Source organism: Megalops cyprinoides, chromosome 6, assembly GCF_013368585.1.
Source record: "Megalops cyprinoides isolate fMegCyp1 chromosome 6, fMegCyp1.pri, whole genome shotgun sequence".
Classification (NCBI taxonomy): domain Eukaryota; kingdom Metazoa; phylum Chordata; class Actinopteri; order Elopiformes; family Megalopidae; genus Megalops; species Megalops cyprinoides.
The window spans coordinates 29,098,375-29,113,679 of NC_050588.1; the positions used below are offsets into that span (position 1 = coordinate 29,098,375).

The 15,305-nt window shown below is 36.5% G+C and overlaps 1 protein-coding gene across 2 annotated transcripts in view; it reads left to right on the top strand.

Moving 5' to 3' along the window:
- LOC118779140 (metabotropic glutamate receptor 7) overlaps positions 1-15,305 on the top strand; it is a 172,456-nt gene that overhangs the window by 111,196 nt on the left and 45,955 nt on the right. For both annotated transcript variants that reach the window (XM_036531063.1, XM_036531064.1), the window contains exon 5: positions 16-153. In XM_036531063.1, coding sequence (XP_036386956.1) covers positions 16-153 — 138 coding nt within the window. The remainder of the gene's footprint in view (positions 1-15; positions 154-15,305) is intronic.

Here is a 15,305-nt window from a genome sequence, read left to right on the forward strand (position 1 = left end):
GCCTTTCTGTTGCAGGGTTTGATGCCTACTTCACCTCCCGCACCTTGGAGAACAATCGCCGGAATGTGTGGTTTGCAGAGTACTGGGAGGAGAACTTCAACTGCAAGCTGATGAGTTCTTCCAAGAAGGACGACAGCAGCCGCAAGTGCACAGGTACAGAAGCTCTCTATTAAGTAGAGAGCCAACATTACCATGTCTGCAGTCACATTCTAATATGATTTACATTTGTTTTTCTCCACCTCTGTAATCAAAATAAGCCCACAAAAATGCGTTGTGATACAGTTTTTGATGTAGGCCAACTTGTGCTCTCTCCCTCTTACCTAACACTGTTGTATACATGTGTGATCTGAAATAGTGTTGCATATCTAACTAAAGTTGTAAGGAAACTCCTTACAAAGCTTTTGCAGTAACTAAGTGCCACTATTGAGCACATTATTTGTCCAATGGCATCTATTAACACACATTAAATGCAATTTAGATGAGGAAAACACTGCCCTCTCTATGTGGACCACATGCGGGGGTTTATGCATATCATGTTTATACACATTCATTGCTGAAATGCTTACAGTGGGAGGGGTTAAAGTGAACGCATAATGAGATTTATCGCACTGAGCACTTGTTACTTGTGGGTCTATTATTTTGCACAAATTGTGTGAGAGGACTATCCGGGGATTAAAAACACTTGAGGGATAAAAGCTGTTCAGCTGTTGGCTGAATAATGTTGAGCAATTATCATTCCTACACAAAAAGGTCTCCTCTGCAATACATTTAACTGTTGGCACCATTGTAAAAGTCGTCATTGCTATTGTTTTATTTCAGACTGTAAAAAACTGTTAACCAAAAGATGCTTACCATGAACATTTCACTACCTCAAAAAAATGTTTCCTTTATTTAATTTCCTTTTAATTTAATGGGGTTACTCATCCATTGACCTGCATTATTGTGTATGTTTGCTTATGTACATAGGAAATCATGAAAAGCTCTCAGAGCAGAAAAGCATTGCAGGGTGCCTGTCTGTTAGCATGCTTATTGAAACAATTTTGGAATACTGGTGTAAATTTGTGGTCTGAAAATTCAAGAATATTATGCCTTCAGGGCATGCATTTCAATTAATGGACAACTACACATTTTATTGCAGATATAATTACAGACTTGAGAAGGCACACAAATGTAAACCTACACAGTAAACCAAACTGGACAGGGCAGTCCCATTGAAGAAAAAGCAGGGAGCTATTGCCACAGCAACAGTCTTGGTCTGAAGAACAAGTTAAATGCAGAATAAGGCTATATGCACACACAAAAACATGCATACAAGCATGTACATATGAACACAACCACACAAACAAACAAATGAATGTCAATGAAAACAACAGATGATTAAAAAACAATAGAGTTTAACAACCTTTAACAACCTGTTTTTACAGCATTACCTTACTCTGGAATTCAGTATTCAGAATTCAGACTTTGGAATTCATTGAGAATATTAAAAAAAAAATGCATTACTGTGCATCTTTCTGCAGTGCAAAATAATTTAATATTACATTGAGAGGTGTAGCCGTGTTGTTGCATCTCAAAATCAGCAGTGCTAATGTACCCCTTTGTACTGTCACCTGCTCCTTGAAAAATAATTGCTGTGTCTGCTGCTTCTGAGCTGTTAATGACATCTGATCAGCAGGACCCTCACCTGCCCCAGCTGCAGATTCTCAGTTGTAAAAAAGCTTTCTTTGGTGGATCTCCTCAGATCACCCCATCTTTTTTTGGTTAACTCAGGTACTGATCTTTTTATTCTGTCTGTTGAATAGGCCATATCAGTAATTGCTTGCCAATTGCTGTTTCTTTGGTCAGCAGATACATGTCACTGCTATAATGTGAACATTTGTGCTTCCACTGTTAATCTTGGCAGCTCTGTTGGTTTGACGGTTTCCTTCCTCGAGCTGTGTTTGGTTGCTAACCAGCCATGTTTGTGAGGAATTTAGACACACAGATCTCATGTTGATATGTTGTATTGAAGTGTGGTGAGAGGTGTTTCAACTGGGTTGTTTGAGACCAATGATAAGTCTTGCATCAATATCATTTGCAAGAACAGCCATCACATGCAGTAATTTGTGCCCTTGTTTTAGTTATGGGACCCTTTGTTTCTTTGGGTGCTGAAATAACATTAAGTTTATAAAACCAATATTAAGTTTAAAAACCACTGTCACCACTGTCACACAGCACATGCTATTGTGTTTTACCTTCAGTGGTGTTACCATGAAAAAGACTAATGAAACTTACCAGAAAGATACAAAATAAGTTTTTAAGTAAAAAAAAAAAAACAAAAACTTTCAGTTGTGTACGAATTCTTTAGTTATGACAGGGGAGTATGTGTTTCACACTCAAGCCTGACAAGTTTAGATGCATTTTCCACCCAACTGCAAAAGTTATCGGAACAGCATCTGACAAAAAATATGTTACAGGAGTGACAATTTAATAATGTAAACAAACTGGCCTTTGGTGTCACACAATGGGATGCTTCTACCTGGAGGAATACACCAGGGAACCTTAATCTGCTGTATACCAACAAAAACAAAACACTCACGGAGATGCTGACAGGTAACAGTAGCAAGAGGTGAATCAGAGGTGGTTATAAATAGTCCAGCCAGTGTGGCCACTGGTAGTTATGCAGAAAGTGAATCAAGGGCTTTTTTGAGCTGTGTGCACAAGAATGTTTTGTCCTGGTCAGAGCCATATTTGTGCATTATATCTGATTAATGGCATCTAAGAAAGAAAAAAAAAACTACTCAACACTTGCTGAGAAGGTTATTATCTCTGTAATTCTGTAAAGAAAGAGGTTTGTTTAAATGGTATGCTAATGCTAAAATGATAAATTAATTTGTGTTTAAATGCTGTCCCCTTAAAGAGATTTTCAGGGCATCATTTTATTTAAACTAAATGTATAAGTACTGTACAAAATTAAATTCTGTATGAAACGTGTTGAAGATATTCATTTATTACTCTTGATTTGGCTTTAGGGTTTCTATTCACTCAAGCTATAATTAATTTAATCAATGAATTTCTGGGCTATCAAGATTTTTTCATGTTGTCAGAGTGCCTCCCTGGACTGCAAAGTGAATGTAATTCAAGGATGAATGACGCATGGACTTTCTGTGTGGTTAAAACGTTTAAAACATCCAGGTTTGTTCTGAACCTTGAGTAAAAACTCAAGAAAGTGTTGAGTGTTTTCAGTGATTTCACACAAAAGCAACTTGTGCTCAAATTTTCATCTTGACATTTAGAAAACAGCTGTCGCTTCTTATATATGTAGAATGCAATGTATATATTGCAGAATATACTGTGGTTTTTATTTTGCAATATATCGATGTAATTCCTTTGAGTTTTATGAGTGGGAATAATTGATGTGCAGTATATTGAATTATAAAAAGGCATATGTTAAATATGAAAATAATAAATATATATATATATATATATATATATATATATATATATATATATATATATATACACAATATGTATAATAGATTTCATATTGCACCTTAGACTGTCTTCCATTTTTCCATTTTTAACAACTGACATGTTTTTATTAAGTGACTCTTGGCATTATTATTTTTATCATAAAACATATGGTATGGGGGAGGCAATGTGTTTCCGTGCAGGCGGTGAGACAGCTGAACAGTTGTGTTGTGTTTTTATTTTTTATTTGAATTCCCATCGAATGCTTTGACACGCTCTTTGTATTTGACATTAAGGAGAGAAACAAAACAAAGTTAATGACAACACATACAGCCCTCTGAGGTGTGCTGCATTCCAAGGAGACTGTCCAAAACACCAGTTTACGAACACCATCGTAACAGTAGGGTGATACTATGTACGAGGGACCAGGCTCATCAACATTGGTATCTTCAAGAGGAGGCAATATCCCACACCCAGGATTTTTTTTTCCACCTTACATGGTGATGGATACCAGACTATGTTCTTATTCAACTGGTCATACACATTTTAGGAAGAGTGTGATACTGAAGAAAACAAGCATGGTTTAAGGATTGTGATGTTTCAGTTGATTACAGCTTTTTTGATAACTTCTCCTTGATACACCCCTTCACAATACAAGCAGTAATTCACAAGTGATGATTTGGGAGTAGTAATCATTTTTCTTCAATACAAGCCAAGCTGCAGCAGACAGCACCAAAATATCAAATCCCACTCTGAGTATTCCTGTGGGGAACACAATGAACAGGTGATGAACAAACACTTCTGATTTTCAAAATGCAAAGTAAGTAAACTAGTTTGGGTCAATTTGTTTTATCAAATTCTTGGAATTTAGCACAAAGAGGTCAGTTTAACATTAGTCTAACCATATGCTTGTGTCTATTTGAGACAAGGTATAAACCCATCAAATTTGTGAACATAATTGCATCCTTTCTTGTTTGAAATGAATGGAGAATGGTACCAAGCTGGCTTCTGTCGCAATGTTTTACTTCATGCAAGCTCAAATGGTACGCAAGTCCCACCCTCCTGCTCTTTGATTGGCTCATAGGTTAAAGGGTCTTTGCCATGGGCTGACCACCACTCTGCATGTAGAATTGGAGGACATAACTACAGAACACCATCCATTCATGTGCCCAAGTCACATGGTAAATCAGACAGCTAGACTGGCTTAACTGAAAAGCTTGCAAGGAAAATTATGTAAAGTCTGAAAGTTTTTGAAACATTATGGGAAATGTGCATGGGAACTTACTTAGCCAAATTGGTTAAAATAATACTATTTGCTGAATCATCTATTGTCTTTGATCAAAATGTACAGCTGACCAGATAATGGACTGGAACTGCAGATCATTCCTTAAGGCTGTTCTGCATTGAAAACATAATTAGAAAGACATTTAGACATTGCGTGTATGAGCAAGATGGTTTGGAAGACTTCTGGAAAAGTTTTTGGATTTCTTTAGGAAGTGTATGAACCCTATATAGAAATAAGAGCTGAATGACTGTGCTGTATAATAATCCCACTGTATTCTTAAAATAACAAGATCCCAAGAGCTATTCCTTTGAGAAGGCTGTATCTAATTAAGTAACCTAAAACATGAGACTGATTTTCAGTCCTAAATGCAAACCAAGGCATGAATTTGTTGTTTTATATAAACATTTATTAGGATTAGTCTTCATTTGAAGTTAATTCACCATTTGAGATTACTTTTTGTTACCCAGCATCATTGGTAACAAGTTGTGTATTTATTGATCAAAACAACCCCAAATCAATGGTTTATAAATATTTTTCTGTATTTGTTAGAGATAATTTAGAGAGTTAGAGATAATTTTTCAATTTAAGTGCCCTCACAAAACAAGCAAAGACCTTAAAAAATGGAGCTAACAACCCTGATATTTCAGAAAATCTTGTATATCACTGCATTTCATATACATGAATATAAAAGACTCTCTATCATACCTCTAATGTTGGGGGGGCATCTAATAACAAATATTATATTTATCCATATTTAGGAATCTTTTACAAAGAATTTATAACCAAAATAGTCTCACTGAACACTGGCTTTTCAGGTTTTCAGGTGTTTTGTCTCCGCTAGACATCGGAAAGCTAGAGTTAGAATAACAATACCAAAGCACATTAGCATGTCTACAGTGTCTGACGACACAGCACAGCTCCAAAAATGAACTCTAAATTACAGTGTGAGCTCTTCTCATCGCCTTGTTACTATTTCAGGATGATCGACTCCCTAACCCCAATTTTCATGGACAAAGAGCAGAATTATTTATATAATGAAAACAAAAACTCTCAATGCATTCTCTCTCTGCTCTTATTACCTTCTGTCAAACTGGCATCTAGCACAATACTTCACAAAATGAAGTAGTCAATTCATGTCAGAGAGAGTTTGAATCATAATGTTTGTGTGAGAAGGTATGTGAGTGACTACACACATTGTTATACTACGGCATGACAATTGTTGCACTGTAATAAAACTGTATAAAAAATTGATCACTCTTTTGTAAGCAAACTACTTTAGACATGGGAGATGCTTTGAGGTTTACTCTTTTAAAGTATGTACATTGGTATCATTGAGTAGTAAACTGAAAATAAAGTGAAAAAGGTGGCATATTAGATCTTGCTAATGTTATTATTCATTTGCTTTATATGTGATAGAAGGAGCAAGGGTTTATATGACAGGGTGTGTACATGAAAGGTATCTATTTCATTCAACTCATTTGTCTTTGGGAATTAGCAAGAGGAAGTTAACTATGCATTTGATAAGTCATTTCTTGTTTGGTGCATAGTTGATGTTCTTGAAGAGGTTACACAAGTTCAGGTCAATATTGCCACTATCAGGTGCGCTATGCTCAGATTGGTGAGAATAATATGATATGTCATTTCCTGTGTAGCTAATATTCCTACCGCCTACTGTACATCCACCTTTGCATTGCGAGAACACAGGGTCAAACATCGCAAGGTTAACGGCAGTAATTTAGGTACATATTTGGACAGCAAATGTTATCAAAGGCAGCTGCCGTCGACAGTAGCTATCTAGATGGAACAGGCCTCGCAGGGCAGCAGCCCCCTTGCCTCCAGATGCTGTCAGTGAGAGACCAATTTGCACACATCAAGGGACAAAGAACAAAAGGGAAAAAAAAAAAAACCTCAAGCTGCCGGCATTAGGACAACATTATGCTCCTGGGTGATAGGGGGCCAGGTTGTACGAGGAGGAGGGGGCTGAGAAATTTTCAAGCAAAATAGGCAATTAAACTCCGCTGAAGGGGAGGCGCTGAGAGGCAGGGAAGTTTACTGGGTGGGATTGATGTCTGTTTATTACAGTCTTAATACGCTCCTCCATTTAGGCCATTATCTGCTTGGCTCGTTTGCTGTGCACCCTTCCTAACGAGATGTAATGAAAGAGTATTGATAGGATTCCCTCATCCCCCACCACTGAGATGCTGTCTCCTGTTCGCCTGAAAGCATGGGATGTTTCCCCATCTTATTCCTGCTCGCCAAGCACCAGGCTACAGTGCAGCTTGATCCCGGGACAGGCTTGTGGAAGCAGATTTAAACTCTTTCCTTCATGACTGTTTTTATAGAGAAGGACAGAGACATATAATGTGGCTTTCACCAGGCCTTATCCAAGGCAAAATAATGACATCAACTGTCACTTGTCATTAATAGATGATTGAGATTCCTTCCAATGATAACCTCTTTGTGCTTAAGAAGAACCAGGTAAAGCAAATTCGATGTACCTTTTTCATTTTTTTACCACTCAGATGTGAATCAGAGTGATGATGTGAAGGCACTTGTGAGATGTGAAGATATGAAGGAAGACATGAAGGCACTTACCATTTCTAGAAATCAGGTTTTCCAACTGCATTGAGGGATCGAGGGCCAGACAGATTTATACAGGTTCAGTCATATCATACATCTGAATCACACATTTTAAACATTAAATTTCCTGTGGGATTGAACTGAACTGAAGGCACTGCAGGAAAACTCATAGGAGGAGGAAATATAGAGCTGTAGAGCCAAGATATATATGTGGACTGTGATTTCTTTTTCATAACTGAAGTTGTTTTACAGGATGTTTCTATTAAGGTCCACACAGTATATATTCCCCCCCATTTTGAAAAATTGTGGCATGGGTATAGTCTTTATTACCCAAGTATCAAGGCATACACATATTCTTGACATATGATTTAACATTCAAGGCAAGCTTGCGTTGTCTTACTCCTAGCATTTATATGTATTACTTTTATTGCCTTTTCCATGATAGAGACGTTTTCTGGCAAATATGGTTGTGGTTTGTGTAAGTTGGGGCAGCATTTACCCTCCAGTGATTGAAGAAAATGGCATCATCTACCCTGAAAACCATATTCCCAACTAGGTGGTCTTTAGGCTTTTAACTGTTGCTTCTTAACTAATGTTTTCTACCTAATGCTGATTAGAAGGATTATTTGGAAAATTCTTTATGATTCAAAACTGCCATGTGATCATCATGACTTTACCTTATCCATATATTTCTGTCATCCATTCACAAATTCAACAACCTTCGCAAGTATATCAGAAATGATAAAATGGGATTCATAAGAACATTATTAGTTCATCAATCTTTCATAATAACAGCTTCCACGTAGGTGTTTATATTACTATGTCATCCTGATCATAGGCTATCCTTTTTGCCATTTGCAACCCTTTATTCTTGCAACAAAATCCATAGTCTTCTGAAACGAAATGGGAAAAAAACAGGAAAATGTATCATAATTTATTGTGAGTGTTTTTTGAGATATATGTGAATGTAACACTGATTTCAGAGTCACTATTTTAAACACCAAGTCATCTGTGCATCTATTAACTTACAGCATATAGCAAATCACGTAATTTCAGTAGTTTGTTTAATGCATTGTGAGTGAGCAACCGAATCAGAAGTTACTCAAGATCTGGATTTTTCATCACCTGTTTGAAGATCAGTTTCTCAAAATCAAGGAGTAAAAAAATGCTGCCTTCAAACCTCTTCAAAGAGCCACCTTGCATCTCTATAGCAGCACTGCATATGTGGTCTTCTGCTGTAAATGTCAGGTACTGAAGTGAAGCATTACGCTCTGGAAGCATTTAGCACTTCTCCTCAATGATCTGTGAAACAAAATAGGTATTATGTGGGCTGAGATTTTGTTCTTGGAAGAGAAGGGGAAACTCTGCAATCTGCTGCTTTTGACCTCATTCCACTCCTGCCAATCTTCCCACTCTCATCTATTCATCATAATTACATGCTGTGTTTATCTTTGTTTCACAGGCATGTGGATCACTTCTATTTCCTTTGACAAGTGGAAGAATAATAGCAAGTGAAGATAATGACTCTGACAGGCCTTTCCTGATGTATCGCAGAGCAGAAACCAGCTCATCTCTTCATTTGTTGCTAGAATATTTCACTTTGCCTTAGCATCCATTGTTTTTCACATTGCCTTAGTACCCTCCCCCATGTGAGGTATTATTGTTTTTCTTTGGCGAAGAAAAAAAAAGAACAAAAAAACAAAAGTCCTAACTATATTTTGTCTTTCAACGAAAAGCAAAATAACCTTCATAACCCCTGAACGTCTTTGGCTACATTCAACTGCAGAGAAAAAGTGGCCCAATTCCGATGTTTTCCCTCATATGTGACCCAGTTTGGATGTTTTTAGAACAGTGTGAATAACAAAAAAAAGAGAAAAACACATGGAAGTCACGTCTTTTCAGTTCCGATTTGGAACTGATAAATAAATTGGGTCTCTAGCCATGCAACTTGCATGCAATCTGTGTGTGGACACTGAAGTCGGAACTGACCGTGTGTAATGTGGTCCAGGTGATTTCTGTGTCACTCTGCATGCGACAGGTTACTCTCATTGTTATAATTTAACATGAGCAGACAGACGCCTTTTGTTGTTGTTTATATGCACATGTGGGACATGCAGGATGGAGTTGTGATTTTGTGGAGTTGGGGCTTTTCTAAAGGGCCGTGGTTGACAGGTATCAAGCAGAAGACTATCTGAAGAGATCTTCTATGGTATTTAGTCTTCTAGCAGTTTAACTGGATGCCTACCATGGTTTCAGTCCAGTTTATATGGTTTTATATTTTTGTATATTTAGTTTGCAAAAGAAATATCAGATTACTTGTGTATCCTGGTCAAAACAGAGTAAGAATTACCACATTAATGCTATGGGTTTATTTTGATAAAGACTGAATGTCAAAGAGCTTTATGTGAACATGCACTTACTGAAATAACTTAGAGCCTTATATTATAATACATTTGTTTTTGTTGTGTTGGTTTCCATTTGTCACACTGAAATAAACCACCACTGTAAGTCCCCAGTTGGATATTTTTGAGATCAAAAGAAGTTTTTTTTCCTTTTATCTAGAAGAAATTACCATGGAGACATTTTTGTGTCTGTCCCCTGCCTTGCCGGTCTAAGTGGCAGCATAGCTTTGTTTCTATACAAATGGATGAGGAGATTCCGAGTGGCCTGCAGGATTCATGACTCTTTACAACACTCCAATTTTGAATAATTTCTAAGCCCGTTATCATTTTAATATGCTTTTAAGAATGAAAAGTAGTACAATTTCACATTTTGTTATAATTGCAACTGTTCAAAATGAACCAAACTTTGGCAGGGAGCCGAATCAAGAAGCCATTGTCTACTAAAGCAGTGAAGCACAAGAGGCTATGGTTTATTCTAAATAATAGCGCAGCTTGTGAGCCTGGTACCAGCAACCAAACCATGCCAATGTTCATGATTTACCAGGGCTTTAAGTGCCTTTTTTCTTTTCTGAATTAATAACCAAGTTTTTATTTTTGTGAGATCCATCTCACTTTGAAATATTTTCTTTTCTAACACGTTTTTCTATTGCCTGTTTTTCAAGGAGGCAAACTGAAGTGGCTAATAGAGAGAGGAACTGGTAGGGAATTTGAAATAAGTTAATTCCAGCAAGATATATAGATTATCAAATAATGTTGTGGTAATCAAATGTAATATAAATGTAATAATATAAAAAATATAAAACATTCATTGACTAAGAAATGTGTCCTAAACTTTGTCAGATCTATGTTTTTTATATGTGCAGCAATAGTTACTGTCTAAAATAATGTGCATAGGTTTTTTGTGAAGTACAGTGTCATCTGTGCTCCAAAAGAGTGATTGACATGTTTTTGCCCAAACGATTCCTCACTGTCAGTTAACAAGAATATACTCTGCAAGTGAACGCTAGCTCAGCATACAAGACTGTAACAATGACTTTTTCTAAAAGGGTTTGCAAAATGACTGCACTAAATCAAATTACATAACCATGCAGTAAAACATGTACTGTTCCACTGTCACTTTTTTTATCTATGATTGCATATTTAGTGTCACTCACAGATTTCCTTCATCTGTCCAATTAAAACATGAGCACACAATATTCCCCCAGATTGTTGGAATATTTTTATGCCAGAAATTTGAATTTGGCACCCCACATAACTCACTCTGGTGCGTAGGATCCACTGAAAGAGTGAAATGCATGCAACACATGCCAAATGCATGTTGATTCTCTGACAATCCATTTCAATGTTGTGCCCACTGACAGATTAACAAATCGTGGGATTTAAAAGCGGATGTGTTCCGAATTCTTATCCCATCCCACACTTCCTAGCGGAAGATTTGATCTAATGTTGTCAATTCTCAGTACCAGGATGTAAATTTAATCTCCATTTAGGTGACTAACAGTATTGATTTAGGGAAAAAAAAAATGATTCCAGGAATCACGATTCCTACAGGATCATGTGTATATATAACCTAATATTGTTCACCAGTACGTTTTAACAGAGTAGCTGAGGTGGAAAGGAAAAGGATCTGGATTCTTTTCAATAAGGTATAAGAGGGGATTTAAAAGGAAAAGGTCAGGAACAAATCTCAAAAAGGGTGAGTGTATGGATATACACTGCACATTGTACTCAGCACACTCTTTTGCATTGGAATTTGTCAGATTCAATCGGAAAGTGCATTTTTTGTCCATACACTGAGGATATTTTGGGGTATTATATTTGTTTTTATTGATATTGAATTTAATGTTTACTAAAGGGCTGCGAATGCTGGCAAAAATAAATGAATAGAATGTTGTCAGTAAAGAAATCTCAGGAACCATTTTATGTCAGTAATAATTCAGATTTAATTTTTACTCTAAATCATTAGGTTGCCAGTGTTATATCCACATTAATTTCTATTCATTTCCATCATAGAGCAACTTGGGGAAAATAATCAATACTGTTGCAAGGCAACCAGGCCAGAGATACTCAGCATTTGGTATAATATCTTAATGAACAATGAAAGCATTTTTAAAGGTCTCGGTAAAATGTCAGGAAGTAATATATGGAAAACTGCACACAGTGAAAGCATTCATGGGTCCACATCTCAGTGAACATTCTAACAAGGATAATGATAACTATATGATACACACAACCAATCAAAAAGCCTGGGTTAATTTGGTTTAGAATAATATTTTCTCTCCTTAGCTCACAATTGTCATCCACTGAAACATGCAATTGTTTGAAAAGTCTACATAGAGAGCAAATTCTCACAATCATATACATATACAATTAGAAGATCAATGAAAAAAATATTAATTATGAGAGGATGTTTTCCTTGAATCTGAAATCAAATCAAATCAAATCCACTTTTGCAGCTTACGCCAGAGAGAAAAATAGTGCCAAGCAAAGTTATTGATATGAGAATTTCACTACACACATACAATTATCATTTCATTTGGAAGAAAATGATAGATAGAATAGGATATCTGGCTGTAAGATATGGTTTCCATCTATACTGTTGTGTTTTTCAAGTAGACTTGTGCTTCTTCTTTGCTTATGATTTTTTTTTTCAAAGGAGATATTGTCTTTGAGAGACTGTTGGCAGCCTTACGCATGCAATATGATTTTAAAGCACATACATACACAATGTCTGACAGTAGTATTACTGGCTCTCAGACTGATATTTATTTATTTGAACTGTCTTTTTCTTGCAAGTGAGTAATGTAGATTATTGAATGTGTACCCCAACTTCAATATAACACTGAAAACCCATACCCATGTTTCTGCCAATATAGTGGATGTTATAAAATCTATATAATCAAAGCATACTCGGGCTCAAAAACCAATTCTGAAAACAGCTGAAGGTACTGAAAGCTTTGGAAAACCCCTTGTCACTCACAACTAATGGTATTCTACCTCAGTATGGTTTTTGAATGCTTAGAAAAAAACTGCAGATGTATTTCTTTGGATTACTGTATACACGTGGGATTTCTTTGTAGGAAGAATTTAATTTATTTCTATACTTTAGTCCAAATTTTGAGTGGCAACCCAGAGCACTAGGGTTGAGTTGACTGAACTTTTTCTTTCTTCTCCTTTGAGAAGCCCCCAAGCAACAGTATGTCATAACAAAACTTTTCAACTTGCTTCAAGATAAAAATAAGAGTATATTCATAAAGGTTTGTGTGCAAGAAGTGCTAGAATACAAAAAAAAAAGATATGAGACCTGTCTAGACTTGGTCTAGATGGTCAATTTAACCTTCAACAAGACAATCAGCCTTCTCTTCCTCATTATTTGACTGCCGGAAGATAAAAATGTCAAGGACACCGCGCCAAAGTTAAAAGTCAGAATAAGGCAAGACAGAGGAGCTAGGGTACCAGAAAGTACCAAAGTCACATAATCAAAACAAATGGGAGAACACACACTGCATGTAAAGGAAGGTATAAAATGTTTAAAGTTTATGAAAAATCTGTGAAAATCTGTGAAATGGTGCAAAGTGCAGCGGATCTTTCAGCCGATTAGAACTATCACAGAGTCACAGAAGCTCCTGTCATATATATATATATAAAATACCAGGATTGCCATATATTTGCTGGACAGGTAAAAAACAGGTAAAGTTTGTCAAGAAAAAAGGTGATTTATGTGGGAGTGACATTTCCCTGGCTTTTGTGTAGGTTCCCTGGAGTTACCTGGTCATGCAGGTTATTTATGATTGGGGTAACTCTGGCAAGGTCATTCCACCAACAACTCCAGAGGTTTATCTCAAAGATATACTGTATGTAGTACCTGTATCAGCCAAAAGTTTGGACACACCTACTCATAGGGTTTTTCTTCATTTTTACTACTTTTCATGTTTTACATTACATTATTGGCTTTTAGCAGACACTCTTATCCAGAGCAGCTTACATCAGTTTCAGTTTATTTACAATATTTTCCATTTTTACAGCTGGATATTTACTGAGGCAGTTGTGGGTAATGACCTTTCCCAAGTGTACAGCAGCAGTGCTGCAGCGGGGAATCAAACTGGCAACCTTTTGGTTATAAGCCCTGCTCCTTAACTGCTGCTACACTGCTGCCCAGATTAAAAAAAAAGTAAAAAGTGCACTTGTAGTGGCATATTCTGACAGCGGGTGGCATCTTGGGAGTCACTTCGAAACCTGTATGGGAAAATTGATTTGAACTCTCCCAGTACCCAGGTCATTTTAGAATAGTAGTAAAAACATCAAAAGTGACCAAAAAAAAAAGTGTTAAAAAACCAAACTTCTATTTTAGATTCTTCAAAAGTAGCCAAAACATTTTTTTAGAAATAAAATTTTCTTTTTTGAAAGAAATTCATACATAGGCATCAACTTCACTATTCATATTTTTCTCAGAAACAAATTTCAGGCATTTAAGAATAAGTCTTTGAGTGCATGTTTCCCATTACCTTAATTATTTATTTATTTACTTATTTATTTATGTTATTGTGACTCACATGGGGATTTAACCATGCCCTTTTGTGTTCAACATAAAAGTACTTAGAAATGAAATAAGCTGTGAGTAATTATGCTAGAGCATGCTAAAGGAAATCCCAGGGACATATGATAAACACAATAGGCTTACAGACTGAACAGTGCTGAAGTGAGAGGAGTCAGAAATCATTTGAACAAGAGAATCGAAGCAAAAGATATAGACCTCTGTATAGACGTCTGTTATTGTTAAGTTACTGCACTATACCTATATGCTGTGGAACGCATTGTAAAGTACTGCCATTGATGGGCTTTTGTGCGATTCAAAAGCATCTGTAAGACAATGAAAGAGGAGAATGTACATTAATATGCATGTACACACAGGCAGACACACACGCACACGCAAAGGCAATTGGGTGTACTGATAATTACAGTGATGATGGAAGTTTTGAATCTAATGGAAAATCCAATCCAATTGCTTTCTTGGAACAAATGAAAGGGGAAAACTATAAATTACCACTCAATGGATTAAAAGAATACTACGTTTCCATGCGGGAGAGCAAAAAATTATTTATCTGATTATATTGTATCTATTACTGATTGATAATGGTAAAATGTCTATCACAGTTTGTAATGCTAAGATGTTACTATACTATATTTGCCAATGTAAGAGGTATATGGATGTCTTTAAACGTGTGTGCACACTGTTGAACAAAAGAACATTTTGTGCCTCGATGCATGGGCAAGGCTGTGTTAGTTGAAAAAAACCTGACATCCAGCGATTTTCCCCTCAATGCTACTATGCTGTACTGAGTATCACCACTGTGAATGGAGATCTCTTTGAAGCCCCGCACGGGCTATTCTGTTCTAAACTTTTCGTAATCACTCTGTCAAAGTAGCTAGGATGAAGAGGTATTTCCAAGGAAAGCGGATCAGGAACTAAACCTCTCCAAATTAATATACATGGTTAAATTAAGGCCAGGTATGCTTCAGTGGCATTCCTGAGTCCAATCCGATCATCAGAATAACAATAGGTGTCCAGCTAATACCATCCATTTCAG